At 34.5% G+C, this 14963-nt stretch overlaps 1 protein-coding gene across 1 annotated transcript in view; it reads left to right on the top strand.

The window, feature by feature from the left end:
- The window catches only part of LOC150106676 (piRNA biogenesis protein EXD1-like), a 187764-nt gene that overhangs the window by 57642 nt on the left and 115159 nt on the right, over positions 1-14963 (top strand). The window contains exon 5 of the mRNA XM_090392627.1: positions 10227-10357. Coding sequence (XP_090248753.1) covers positions 10227-10357 — 131 coding nt within the window. The remainder of the gene's footprint in view (positions 1-10226; positions 10358-14963) is intronic.

The raw sequence follows: 14963 nt of genomic DNA, 5'->3' as shown, positions 1-14963 counted from the left end.
CATTCGAAGTTCATAAAAGTTTATGGGCGCTCTTCCTTTGTTTTCGGCAATTAAGAAATGGGCTGCCAAGTTTAAATATGGCTGTACCAGCCTTAAAGATGATCCACATGAAGGACGTCCAAAAAGTGTAACAACACCAGAAATTATTGATCAAGTGCATGATATGGGATTGGATGACCAGCGAGTCAAAGTGCATGAAATTGCTGAGACTATAGGCAATTGCAAATGAAAAAGCTTTGTGCATGATGGGTGCCGCGCTTGCTCACATCAGATCAAAAACGCACTCACATGCAAATCTCTGAACAGTGCTTGGAGCATTTTAACAAGAATGAAACTGATTTTGTGTGAATACAAGTCTCATCCATTTATTACTATGGATGAGACTTGTATTCACCATTACACACCAGGATCCAAACAGCAGTCAAAATAGTGGACAGAAGCTGGTTGTTCAGTGCCAAAGAAGAAGACAGAGTCAGTTCTATCAGCAGGAAAGGTCATGGCATCCATGTTTTGGGATGTTAAAGGCATTTTGTTTATTAATTATCTTGAAAAGAGTAAAACAATAACCGGAGAATATTATTCCAATCATTTAACCAGACTGGACGAAAAAATTCATGAGAAAAGACCCGTTTGCAGAAGAAAAAAAAAAATCATCTTTCATCAGGACAATGCACCTGCCCACAAAGGTATTTTGGCAATGGGAAAATTAAGGGATCTGCACTATAAATTGTTGGAACATCCACTGTATTCCCCAGATTTGGCTCTCTCTCTGACTTCTATCTCTTCCCAAAACTAAAACTCTTCCTCGGTGGTCAGCGGGTTTTTTTTTTTTTTTTTTTTTTTTTTTTTTTTTTTTTTTTTTGAATCAAGAGGTGATTGCAGGTGTAGAGGGGTATTTTGCATATCTTACTGATAACACTACAGGGACGGGATAATGGCATTAGAATAAATGTATTAGCTTTAAGGGAGATTATATTGAAAAATAAAAATAATTTGAAATTATAAATTCGTTTTTTTTTCATTAGGCTGAGAACTTTTCAGACCACCCTCCTATTCCTTCTTCTCCCAAGCACCTATTCCCACAAGAGGCCACACCTGCTACCATCCACCCTGGTAATTCTAGTTTCCCTGCATTGACACACTGACTTGATCAGAGAACAGCAATCTCTCTAGATGCCTACATCATTCCTCATTCAAATGCATGCATTCTCTTGATATTTTTCATTATATTGAGTATCTTCAGTTCATCATCCAATTCCTTATATGTACACTTAGGGGATGTACAAGATAATTATGATAGTACTACATGGAAAAGTTACACCATTGCTAACTTCTGATCAACAGTTTTTCTCCAAATTAATCTGTTATCTGTCAGGATTGCACTATTATCAGATCTTATATTTCTGTCTTTTAAGCTGCTTTTTACTGTATCTCCATCTGCACCTTGGTCTTCCTCAAATAGCACTTGTTTTGCTAATCTTTTCCTCTTCCATTCTGTTTAAGTGAATATACCACCTGAAATTAGCTTTACTAATACATTCCAGAATATTGATGGTAAGTTCTTTCAAAATGTCCTCATCTTAATGTGATACTGCCATTGATGTCATCTGTTTATTCCACTAATCTTTCACAGAACTCTCATATATTAGATGTCTCCAGTCTTTGATCAAGTCTTTTTTAACAAAGTGTTTCATCAGTTTCTAACCCAGCTGTCAGTGCCCTTTCCTCCTTGCAATCACTATATGTCTATATCACTATAGTTGAAGTCTCCCATAATAGCTGCTCATCCTGTACTCATTATACTTATCTGCCAATGCACGTAATCGATATCCTCTTCTGGGCCCTCCAGGTTTATTGCAGCAACCAACAGTATATTTTATCTTATTGACCTGTATCTCATACCAAACAGCCTGAAATGTGCTTTTTCCCCCAGATCTACAATCTTCCTTAACTTCTATTTTTGTTGGTTGAAGTTCTTCCATCTGTTCACTGGACATCATCGGATGCTTGATGATGCCACACCACTCCTCGCCAGGTGGTTGTGTTGCTTTTCTGGAGGCTTCAACTCTGAAGATCAGACACATCACGATAGTCTACTCCTTCCTCATTTTACAGGAACTTTACCTTCTATTAGTGTTTTGAAAAGTCCTCCTTCCATCCTTTCAGTGGGTCCAATTTTTTTCAACTTTCTTCTGTCAGTATCCTTAAGGAGTCTTAAAGTTCTACCAATCCTTTCTAGCACCCATCCATTTGCCCACCTTTCAGTATATGATGGCTGTCGAGGATATCATATAATGTGTATGTAATACCACATCTCAAAAGCAGCTATTCTTTTCCTATCAGACTTCTTTTAGTTCTAAGTCTCACATCCATAAATCACTGAAAAACCTGCTGCATCCAAAATCCTCAACTTTGTTCGTGTAGAGATAGATCCATCCTTTCAGATTTTAGACAAGTCTCTACCTGTTGTTCTAGCCATTCCTAATCTTCTGTCATCTTCTGAACAGCAATTCTTCACATTAATAATGGATCCCCAGGTACTCAATTCTTCCTCCATTAAGGTACGCTTGTTTATGAGGAGCTTCCCTGTCTATATTTCCTTTGAGAACCATAATCTTTGTCTTGCTAGGATTGAACTGAAGTTCTCTATTCTTACTGATCTCATTAGCTTTGTCAAAGATTTGGCCTAGTTCTTCCTTGTCATTACAAAGGAGTACAGTATCAATAGCATACCTCATATTACTGATCAATCTACCACCTATTGTAATAATTACTGTCTTAAGCTCATCCAATGTTATATGCATGATGTCCTCAGCATAGATGCTAAACAGGTGAGGAGGAAATAGGCATCCTTTGCCCAACTCCCTTTCTAACCTGAAGCCAATCAGTTAATCCTTGTTCTTACCATGGCTTCTTTCTCACTGTACAAGTTAGCTATCAACTGATAGTGTGCTGAGGAAAACCTATTATTTTCATTACTTTCCATAGTTTCACATGCTGAATACAGTCAATAGCTTCAGAGTAGTCCATGAAACACATTATCATATGGAGTCTAAATTCTTTATACTTTTCTATGATCTGTCTAAGGCAAGGATCTGATCTTTGATACCCTTACCTTTCCTAAAACCTGCTTGTTCCTCAGGCATCTCTATTTCATCTTTGGCCTCAATCCTATTTAGAATGATCTTTAAGAAAATCTTGCTTGCATGAGATAAAAGTAATAGTTATATAGTTCTTTCAATTCTTCATATCTCCCTTCTTGTGTATGCATAAAAACTGACTTCTTCCAGTCTCTAGATGATGATGATTCTGTCTTCTATACTCTTGTAATCAATTTATGAAACACTTTTATCCCTCCATCCCCCTGTGGCCTTAATTAATTCTGCTGGGATTCTATCTGCACCTGGGCATTATTGTTGTTAAGCTGTTTAAGTGCTCTTTCAACATCATACCTAAGTGGAGGAGGTTCCAAATCAAAATTTTCCTTATCCTCTTTGCTCTACAGTTTCTCATAGTATTCTTTCCATGTCTTTTGATTTCCAGTTCTTCTGTTAGTACTGTTCCATTCCTGTCTTTGATGACATTCAGTTTGGGCTTAAACTTGTGCTTTTGCTCGTGAACTAAATGAAACGTCCTTTTATAATTGTGTGCTCTCATCTGGAACTGTATCTCTTCACATGTATTAGTATAAAATTTTTCCTTTTCCTGCTGATGACTCTTCTGACTTCTCTGTGTAATCTTTTATATTCTTCAGTCTTTGTGTCACTTTGTTTTTCCACCTTCTTTCGATTAGATCCTATACTGAATCTGATAAACATGAGTTTCTTATTCTTTTAATTGGGTCTGGACACTTCTTGGCTGTATCCTATATTATAAGCTTGACTTCTTCCCAAAACATTCAGGTGAGTTCTCCTCACTAGTCTCCAAAAGATCATCCAATCAAGTTGACATTTCTTTTGTGAACCCTCTAGGTATTACTCTGACATCTAGTCTCGTAGGATAGGCCTGACTTGGAATGTTTTGGATACTTTGGCTATTACTCGCTGATGGGTTGCCCCACAGCAAGTATGTGCATACTCCAGGACAAGTATGCACATCAGAGATGCTTGTCTTCCACTGTTGTAGAGCCAGGATGTAATCATTCTGATGCCTTGACCTATCAGTATTAGATATCCAAGTATAGGTCCATTGTGGGTGTTTCTGGAAGCAGGTACTGGTAATAACTAATTTGTTAGTATGGGCAAATTCCAACAGCTATTCCATGATGCTTTGAGGCACCTCCTAATAAACAACTAACTTACCAAACATGCCACATTCAGACCTAACTCTCATTCTCTATCCCACTTAGGTATTACAGTCCCCTAAGATATAAAATACATCTCTTCTTGGTAGGTAGTCCAAAACAGTCTGTAAGATTTCGTAGAATTCCTCTCTCTTCATCTGGCCTATCTGTGTGGATGCATAAACTACCACGATCGACACATGGCAGTTAATGACATTCAATCGAATTATTTCGGTTTTATGGCCACATTTTTATTAAAAAAACTGTTTTTTAAAATTAAACAAGTACTAAAAAGCAAACCCAACAACTTTCATTAATCGTCAGACTAACATCTTCAGGGGTAAAGATAACTAACAGTTTAAAGCACAAACTATAAGAAATTACGAAAAAAAACAAATTCATTTGTTGGTATTATGGACATCGAAAAAAGTTCGTTAAAAAACTGAATAACAGATCTATACAACCATTAATACGTGTTAGCTGGAAACAATACTGTTTGATGTCGTGTTCTGTGGTTCACTTTCACTCTGTCTGAGGTCTGAACTGGGTAAATTTTTGATAAACGCTGGCCAAACTTGATTTAAAATCAAACCTTGATTTTTGTTGCATTGCGTAAGAATTTTGATCATATTTGCTGCCTCTTTGAATTTTCTTGTGAAACAGTTTTTATCAATGTAGGGCATTTTTGTTCTGTCCCAGAGTACATCATGACCAGTAGAAGTTGTGTAAAATGCCAAACCAGACTTATGTTCTCTCTTTTTTTGTACATCCTTTTGATGTTTGCTCATGTGGATTTCTCTCGATCTCCCCGTCTGGCCTACTTAGCAGATGCCACAGGAACAGTGAATATTGTAAACTCCTGGTTTTTTCATTGGGTGATATGGAGGTTTCGGAGGATGAAGAGATTTTGATATCTTTTCAAGTGGTAGGAAAGTCACTTTTATGTTGTACTTGTAAGATATACACATCGATCTTTCAGACATATTAGCGAGTTTAGATGTGGTCAGCCTTTTCACAAAGATTCCAAGAAATGAAACAGTAAACATCCTAGAAAATCTCTTCCCACCAGACATTGTACAGCTATGTGAACATTACATAAAAAAACATGTTCTTCCTTTACCAAGACAAACTCTGGGAACAAAAAGGACTAGCAATGGGTTCACCCCTCCCACCAGTTCTAGGAAACCTCTACATGGAAAATTTTGAAAATAATGTTCTACAAAACTGGCACATCAAATCAAAAATTTGGCTTTTGATGAAGCCAAATGATGAAGATGTGGACGACATCTTCATCATTTGGCCAGGAACAGCACTAGAACTGACTGCATTTAAAGACTATCTTAATAACTTACATTCTAACATAAAATTTACTCTGGAACTAGGAGAAAATAAAAAAACTTCCTTTCCTAGACATCCTTGTAGAAATGAATGAAATAAAAAACAGATTATCGTTTTCCATTTATAGAAAGCCGACAAACACAGGAAAATTCCTTCATGCTACCTCACACCACCACCCCAAGCAAAAAATAGGCCTCATAAAAACCTTAAGGGATAAAGCATACAGCATCCCCAGTACAGAAGAAAAGCGGAAAGAAGAAATACAATACTTAACACAGATCCTACAACTGAATGGTTTCAAAACTAAATTAATTAAGAAAATTCTCAATACAGCATCTACAAGAAACTTAAATAAACAAGACTTCAAGAATGCAGTCACCCATCCTTATATCAAGAATGTCACAGATAAATTAGCCAAACTTCTCTATAAGTACAATATAAAAGTGACTTTCCTACCACTTGAAAAGATATCAAAATCTCTTCATCTTCTGAAACCTCCACCCAATGAAAAAACCAGGAGTTTACAGTATTCACTGTTCCCGTGGTATCTGCTACATAGACCAGACGGGGAGATCGGGAGAAATCCACATGATGAGCGAACATCAAAAGGATGTACAAAAAAGAGAGAGAATATAAGTCTGGTTTTGGCATTTCACACAACTTCTACTGGTCATGATGTACTCTGGGACAGAACAAAAATGTCCTACATTGATAAAAACTCTTTCACAAGAAAATTCAAAGAGGCAGCAAATATGATCAAAATTCCTATGCAATGCAACAAAAATCAAGGTTTGATTTTAAATCAAGTTTAGTCAGCGTTTATTAAAATTTACCCAGTTCAGACCTCGGAGAGAGCAAAAAGTGAACCACAGAACACGACACCAAATAGCATTGTTTCCAGCTAACACGTATTGACGGTTGTATAGATCTGTTATTCGGTTTTTTAACGAACTTTTTTGATGTCCATAATATCAACAAATGAACTTGTTTTTTTCGTAATTTCTTATAGTTTGTGCTTTAATCTGTTAGTTATCTTTACCCCTGAAGATGTTAGTCTGACGACTGACGAAATTTGTCGGGTTTGTTTTTTAGTACTTGTTTAGTTTTAAAAAAACAGTCTTTTTTAATAAAAATATGGTCACAAAACTGAAATAATTTGATTGAATTTCTTAACCACAGAAACCTCTGCATAGTTAATGACATTGTCCTGTCATTAACTGGATTATAACCAAGATGGTCCCTTGCCTAAACTGTCTTTATTATCACAGCTATCCCATGATGCTTTGAGTCACCCCCTGAATGAACAACTAGCTTACCAATCTTAGCTTTTGAAGTGATCTGCTCCATTCCATCTGCTCTCTAATTCCCTTGATATCAGTTTTATATCTCTCCATCTCTTTATTGACTCTATCAAGAGTACCCATCTGTAGATCCCATACATTCCATGTGCTGTGTAAAGTTCACAACTAAGATTAATTCCATACCTTCTACATTCCTCATTCACAATATTGACTTGTATGAGAGACTGTAATATACTTTTTGAACAGGACCTTCAGCCTAAGCCCTGAATGCAGCTCTGATTATTTTGCGCAACAACCAATGCAAGATGAGATGAATATGCAGCACAACCATATTAGCATTTTGGAGTGAAGTCACTGAAAGATAAAAAAAGTGATAGTATTGTAGAGAGGTTCATTCTACATATCTGGGAAGTTTTGGTTCCAATTCATCTCACATTTGAATTAATGAATTTATTAATGATAGCTGAAGTTCTTCAGTTATCATTAATAATACCTCTCCTGTTTCCTCTATCTTCCCTGAAAATACAATATCTGTTATATTCTATCCCTGTAACTACATCATTCTCTGTCAGTCAGATCTCACTAATGCCAATAAGTTTTGCCAAGTCTAGCTGACCAATGTTCAAACTCATCTCTTTTATTTCTGATACTTCGAGCATTTGTATACATGCATTTCAACATCTCCTTGGGGGCCCATAGTTATCCTTACATAATGTCATTACCTGCCCATTCAGATTCAAAATCTGGGAAACTGCACTCAGATCTTCATAACTATTCCTGCACTCATACTCATCTCTTCCAGGGGGCGGCTATTTCTGCACAGTCATTCCTATACTCCCACTCATTTGTCCCGGTGGTGGTTAGACGCATGCTTGATCTCCCCCCCCCCCCAATATCTCTAGTTTCCCTGATTTTGCACTTACAGACTCTCACTGAACAACCCTTTCTCCAAGCATCTAACTCCAAAACTATTCAAGTGCAAAACTGCATACCATTCCTCTTGAACAATGTTCTCATTGACTTATTAGCAATCATGGCTCTTCTCAGTTCTCTCCTGTCATACTGGAGCAACAGATATAAGTCTTCTGCCCCAGAGAATATACTCATAGTCTTACCTTTTGTTCTCTTCATTTTTGCTCCTTCGAAAAAGTCTTTCATATCCTCTCTCTCTCATTGCATATTTCTCATCTTTCAAATCATCTGTACCTGCCAAAACAATTAACTCATTCAGTTCACTCATTTTGCACCTGCGAGATATGCTTTCATTGCTTTCTCATTAAGTTTATCTCTTATCTTTGAATTCCCTTACTATATTTTCTCTTTTCTTCCAGTTTCTTGCACTTTTATGCTTTTTTCATTTCTTTCTTTCTCCCTCCTGCTGTACCACATGCCAATCATTTCTCCAGCTCATGTTTTTGTTCTGTAAAAGAGTCTGTGTAATCATACTTTAAGCATAATTTAAATAGTAACTGAGTCATTAATTATATTTTAATTTTCAGATTGTTGTAATGGTGATGGTATTATCAAAATAAATAAGATTAGTTTAATCCTTTTTCCAAGTGTGAGCAAACAAAGTTTGCACCTGAAAGTATCTTCAGGACTGGGGTAAGGTGGTACAACACCAGGGCAACTCGTTGCAAAGGTGGAGTAAGCTACCAACACTCCTATCTCAGTATCTCCTATAATGCCACTACCCAGACTAGTTTCGACCTTCATCAAAACTAGTCTGGGTAGTGGCCCTTCCCTTAATGCATAACATTAGACATATCCACAAGGAGATGTGTTTTGCATTATAGGAGATACTGAGATAGGAGTGTTGATATCTTACTCCACCTTTGCAACGAGTTGCCCTGGTGTTGTACCACCTTACCCCAGTCCTGAAGATACTTTCAGGTGCAAACTTTGTTTGCTCACACTTGGAAAAAGGATTAAACTAATTTTATTATACTCTAACCAAGTAAAAAATAAACTTTCAACATCTTTCTCTAAATCCAGAGTAATTTATTAAAAAAGGGTGGCACACCATTTGGCAACTCCTATAGGTTGAGATGACCTGCTAATGCTTCTGCCTGGTATCTCCACTTGGGCCTGGCTCCCACTGAAGAGACCTCAATAAAGGTCGAAACTAGTCTGGGTAGTGGCCCTTCCCTTAATGCATAACATTAGACATATCCGCAAGGAGATGTGTTTTGCATTATAGGAGATACTGAGATAGGAGTGTTGATATCTTACTCCACCTTTGCAACGAGTTGCCCTGGTGTTGTACCACCTTACCCCAGTCCTGAAGATACTTTCAGGTGCAAACTTTATTTGCTCACACTTGGAAAAAGGATTAAACTAATTTTATTATACTCTAACCAAGTGAAAAATAAACTTTCAAAATAAATAAGACTATGAAACCATTGTCTCATGTCTGTTAATCATGTATGTTTTTCGTGCTAGTTTGTGTTCTCTGCAGGACAAGAAACCCAAGTTTCCAGAACGGGGTAAACTCTGCCACCTCATATGATAAGCTGACTCGCATTCACTCGAAAAGTTTTACTGCCAGAGAAAACGAGTCTTACAGTTTTCTTTTAAACTAAAGAAACAAAATTGTCATGAAATGATATAATAAAATGATGCTGTTATTTGAATTTAAAGGGAAAAAGAACTACAGATAATCAGCTTTGTAAATAATTCCATAATTTTATTTCTTTGACCATCATAAGACTTCACTCCCAAAACCCTGAGGTACAGGAGTGACCATATGGTGTCTACAGATGTCAAATGTGAAAATTTATTATTATATTTATAACCATCATAAAACATGAATTAAAACATTATTTCATATGTTTTATTTAATAAGTTTAACATTTAAAATTTTAAGACGTAATGCAGCATGTTGCAAAAAAAAAAATAAATAAATAAAAAAACAGTACTGAATAACTAGAATGACTGATATATGTAATGGAGTGAATGGGTGTTGAAGCCCAGTACTTTTTTTAGTCTTGGTTGTGCCATAATTTTAATATAAAATTATGGCACAACCAAATTATGCCAAATAATTTAGCCAAAACTCGAACAACTGCTAAATGTTTTAATTCGAGTTATTTGTGTTATAAATTGTGTATGTGTAATTTCTGTAATTTTTCTTTGCCTGAATTGTTTTTAATAGGTGAGAAGAAAGAGAGAGAGAGAGGGAGGGAACAGCATGTCCATTTTGCTTTTCTGAATAACTTGGGCTTACAATTTTTAAGCTTAATGCGACTTTTTTTTCCAATATAAGTATGATGCATAATTTGATATTTGCTTTCATTTGTTAATAGATGAGTCTGATAATGGTGATGATTCTGACAGTGATGATGCATCGAATGTTACAATGCCTGACTGGCTTGCACATAAGCTACCTCAGTATTTTATTGTTATTGATGAACTGGATGATGATTTCTCTGATGCTGTAAGCTTTGTTTTCTGTGCTATAATTAATATTGTGGAACTTGACTATGCTATAATCTTTGATTTATTTTAGGTTATAAACTCTCATCATATTAAAATATAATGAGAATTGGTTTCTGAAGTTTGCATTCATTGTTATTGTTATATTGAATATCTGTACATATAATTATTAATTGTATGTAGTAATTATTGATATTACCCAGTGATAATACTTTGTCACTATCAACAAATAGAATGAAGTTTGTAACAAAATAATATTTTGAATTTTTAGTAATCATCCAGTACTACTTTATTTCAGTTACAATATGATATCCTTTTTATTTTGATGTATGCACTCATTTTATAGTTTAGATGAACTCTAAATAAATCCTACATTTCAGGTACTTCTCTGATTTTGCTGGCTATATAATGTTTGTTATTCATAGTAATTTAAAGCAAGAAAATTCATTTTTCCATTTCAATCACTTTTTTTAAGCTTTACTCTGACTTTTATTTTTAAATATAAATCAGCATTCTTTTCTTATTACAGAATGACATTTATTATTATTTTTAATTTCAGTTTGGATAAATTAGAATTTTTCTCATTGTGAATATTTTTCCCAGTTTGAAAATTTAATTTAATCCTAAAATTACTTGTGAGACTTCAAGTGGTTTTTTTAAAAAAGTTTCATATTTGTTTTCAGATTTCATACAAAGGATTGAATTTGAGTTTGAATGTAAATTTATACACTATTTTTAGAGAAAATAATGCAATTGGAAGAAACTGAGAAAGATATCCATTAAGATGAGCTCATTTCCTGTACATATAGAGCAGGGCTTTTCAAATTGCCTTCAAGACACTTCTGCACTGCCAGGTTGTTTGAACTGGTCTGTCAGTTATCTGAAGAATATGAAAAATGCAGAAAGAAATTAGTATAAGTTTGATGAATATGAATTCATTTTCATAGAATTTAGTATGAATTGCAGCCAAATTGAGAACAGCTCAGTTGTAGTAATTATTGATATTACCAGTAGAGTTTAACACCTCTCTTCATGATGAAAGTAGCTTCTTTAGAGCTGGTATCTACATGGGTTAACAATATAGCCATTTTATAATTCAATGTCCAACTGGTTTTCAATACTAGTTAGCTCTTTAAAAAATGAAAATTTGTTTCAGAATTCCTGAATTTGTGCCATTTACACGGTAGCTGCTTTTAAAAATAATTATTTATATAAATGAAACAAAACAAATTGCACTTTTATTTTCCTGTCAGATGTTGTCACTGTATTTTTATGACTGAGTTCATGTAAAATCTATTATAATGATTTTATTTATGCATTTGTTGCTAGGTATGCAATTTATTGATGTACCTCTTTTATTCTTTTTGAATTGTTTTTATTAATTTTTATCCAAAAATGTCTTTTCTCAAATGAAGAAAAGTAGACTGCAAAAACTAAGTTTTAAACCAAATGGATACATGACTTTTGCTTCATACTATTTAATAGTAATTTACCCATGTGTTTAATAAGACATTTTGAGCTTGTCTTAATGATTGTCATCTAAAATTACCCCCACACTTGAAATCCAAAAAAAAAGTGATTTAGATAACCTAAAAGCATCATACAGGCAGGCCAACTAACATTGCATCACCGGAAATATGTATGGAAGCTTCATTAAGAGTATTGTGGATTCTAGTTGTCAAAATGTTACTCTGTGCCCATGTTGGGGTGTGAAATAATACATATTAGAAACGGTAGAAATGTTAGAGGAAGAGAAATAAAAAGTTTCAGAAGATTCTTTATCAAGTGACACCGCAATATGATGCTGTCATGAACTCGCAAATAATGTAGCTTATCGGTTACTTGCTGAACTATCTGCATGCAAATGCTTTTCTTTAGCTGTGGATGATAACTCTGTATGGTTGTGCAATAGGAGGAATAAAGTGTAATGAAGTCTTAAAATTATTTACTTTCAAAGAATTTAGAATGAAGGCATACTTTCCATCACAATAGATGGGACTCTAGCCATGATTGATGAAAGCAGCAGTCTTGTTGCCAGGCTTAAAGAAACAAAAGAGTCTTATTTCTTATCACTGTATTATACACACTGAAACGTTGTATTCAAAACTGAATAGTGAGTGGGAATTTCCACTTTTTTTTTTTGACTGAGATAACAAAATTAGTTAATTTACTGTGATCAAAACTGGCATGACCTGGTTGCTTATAACAACAAGATGATTTATAGGAAAAAAAAGCTGCAAAGGATATGCTGTTTAAGTGAAATTTTGAAGATTTTTTTGGTAATAGAGTGAAGACAGTGATAAAACTAAATACATTGCCGACATTTTGAGAATTAGCACCATTTTTCAAATCCAGCAATTTTCAAAAATTATGTTTTTTTTTCTTATATTAATAAAATATATATATATATTAATTATATTAATAATATAAACTATTTAACTGAAAATTTGAGGATTTTTTGGTAATAGAGTGAAGACAATGATAAAACTAAATTCATTGCCGACATTTTTGAGAATTGCCACCGTTTTTCAAATCCATCAGTTGATTTTTTCTTTTCTTTTTTTTTTTTTTCTTAAATAAGCAGAGCCTGTGTAGCTCAGTGGAAGTGGCATTTGCACTCCATGGCATTGATCACTCGAAGGAAGACCTAGGTCAAATCTAGTCGCCTAGTAGACAAACATTTTCTAAGCTTATCTTTGACCAGCTCCTGAGTTGATCACTTGCATATGCTAATGGCTTTTTTCTCCTGGAATCTCGGATTTTTCATCCCGTAAACTCAAGAAAATCAACCGTTAAACCCACACTATTTCAGAAAATAAATATATAGTGTTAAGATTAGAGATCATGAGATGGTGGCATTTGCCACCACCCATCTTCACCAGATACAGGATAGTTTTAGTGACAGTCTTGGGCCAGCTATGTCTAATTGACCTCTGATGGAAAATGACCTGTCCCCTCAGTCTCCATAAGTTAGAAACGGCCTCGCCTACTCCCTGTAAGGGAATCAAAGGCTTTAGCTTTTTTTTATTTTTATTTATTATTATTTTTTAAATAATAAAAGCCTGCAGCCCAATGTACCTGTTTTTCTTCACTTCTCAGATAAATTAACTAATACTGTTAACTAATGTAAAAATTATATAAATATTAACTTATAAAATTGTTATTATATAAATATTAACTTATAAAATTGTTATTATATAAATATTAATTGACCTTATGAGATCTCTCTGAAATGCATTGTGGCCTATACTGACTACACCTCTTATCTAAACATTTGTCTCCTAGGAAATGATAAGATAGAGTTCAGTGATGTTTTATGCCTGATATAAGTATCATAATTTTTAAAAAGAAACTTAAGCTTTTCATTCAAGATCTAAAAAGTAATAAATTTATTTTCTTTCCCATTCTTAAAAATTTTCAAGATTAAGTAACAAGCATGATGAAATTGATATAATAGTATATTTCTTAAATAAACTGGACAATGAGTTTGACCATAGATCAGAGATACAGAAAACAGTGTACTACAATTTGCTACTAACCCAAGAATGGTTTGAAATAGATGAGGCTCTGTTTAAATTAGAAATGTGTGAATTTACAACAAAATCAAGGATTATTGAATTATTTTAGTCTTACTACACAAAATTCTGGATAGAGCTACACATTCACAATGAATATCCTGAAATGACAGTGGTGGCTATAAACATTCTGACACATGTTTGGGGCATTGGATTTGTAAAAGTACTTTTAGCTCATTAACATTCATGGATCACGCTCATAAGTTATAAGCCTAACTACAAGGACATGATGAGGGATCAGAAATGTCACTTCTCCCACTGACTGACAATTGGCCCACTAGATTCTACAGCTAAGATTACTAGCCCTTCATTTAATTTAATTGAAAAGCTTTGATAGAAATTCCATCCTTTGCCTTTTAAATTAAAACATGCAGGAAACTTCCACTGCTTCTACAGGGAACTAAATTTTTAGATGGGGATTATCCTCTTAAGGATTAACCACTTCAATGTTTCTTTTGAGTTACCAAGACACTTTAGGGAGACATGATGAGAAATGTAATGTGCTTACAAACATGAGACAAGTGAAAGAGATTAGACTGAAAGTCCTATGGGGGGGGGGGAAGACAACCATCTATGGGTACTTGGAGGTAGTCTTGGTTATTAGGTAGGAGATCTAAGAAGTATGGTTTCCTAAATCTTGGGATCAATATTGTTGAAAGTGATAGCTATGATATTCTTCATATAAGTGTGTGCAAATTGCACTGCAGACTGCTGTTGCAGTGTCTGTTGAATTTTTTAGAATTTTTAGGCTTTTTTATAATAAGGTATTTTGAAATTACTGCCTATCACAGACAGACTTCAGGTATTCCAGAGAAATGTTTAGAGGTTTCAGCAGTCTTACTTTCTTGTCTGCCTTGACTTAGTTTTGGACGTTTATCATCTAGATAAAGATTTCACACATATTCAGTGTCTTAATAAAGAAAACAGTAACAATCTCTTTTGCAGTCTTTTACAATATACTCCATAAAAGCTCAAACATGTAATTTCTTCTGTAACTTTAGGATTTTCTGTTGATCATATTTGGAACTATAT

This window comes from Typopeltis vanoorti, chromosome 5, assembly GCF_054136105.1.
Source record: "Typopeltis vanoorti isolate ZY-2024b chromosome 5, IOZ_Tvanoo_1.0, whole genome shotgun sequence".
Lineage (NCBI taxonomy): Eukaryota > Metazoa > Arthropoda > Arachnida > Uropygi > Thelyphonidae > Typopeltis > Typopeltis vanoorti.
Note: the sequence above shows the minus strand (reverse complement) of the source record. Positions and strands in the feature narration are given on the sequence as shown.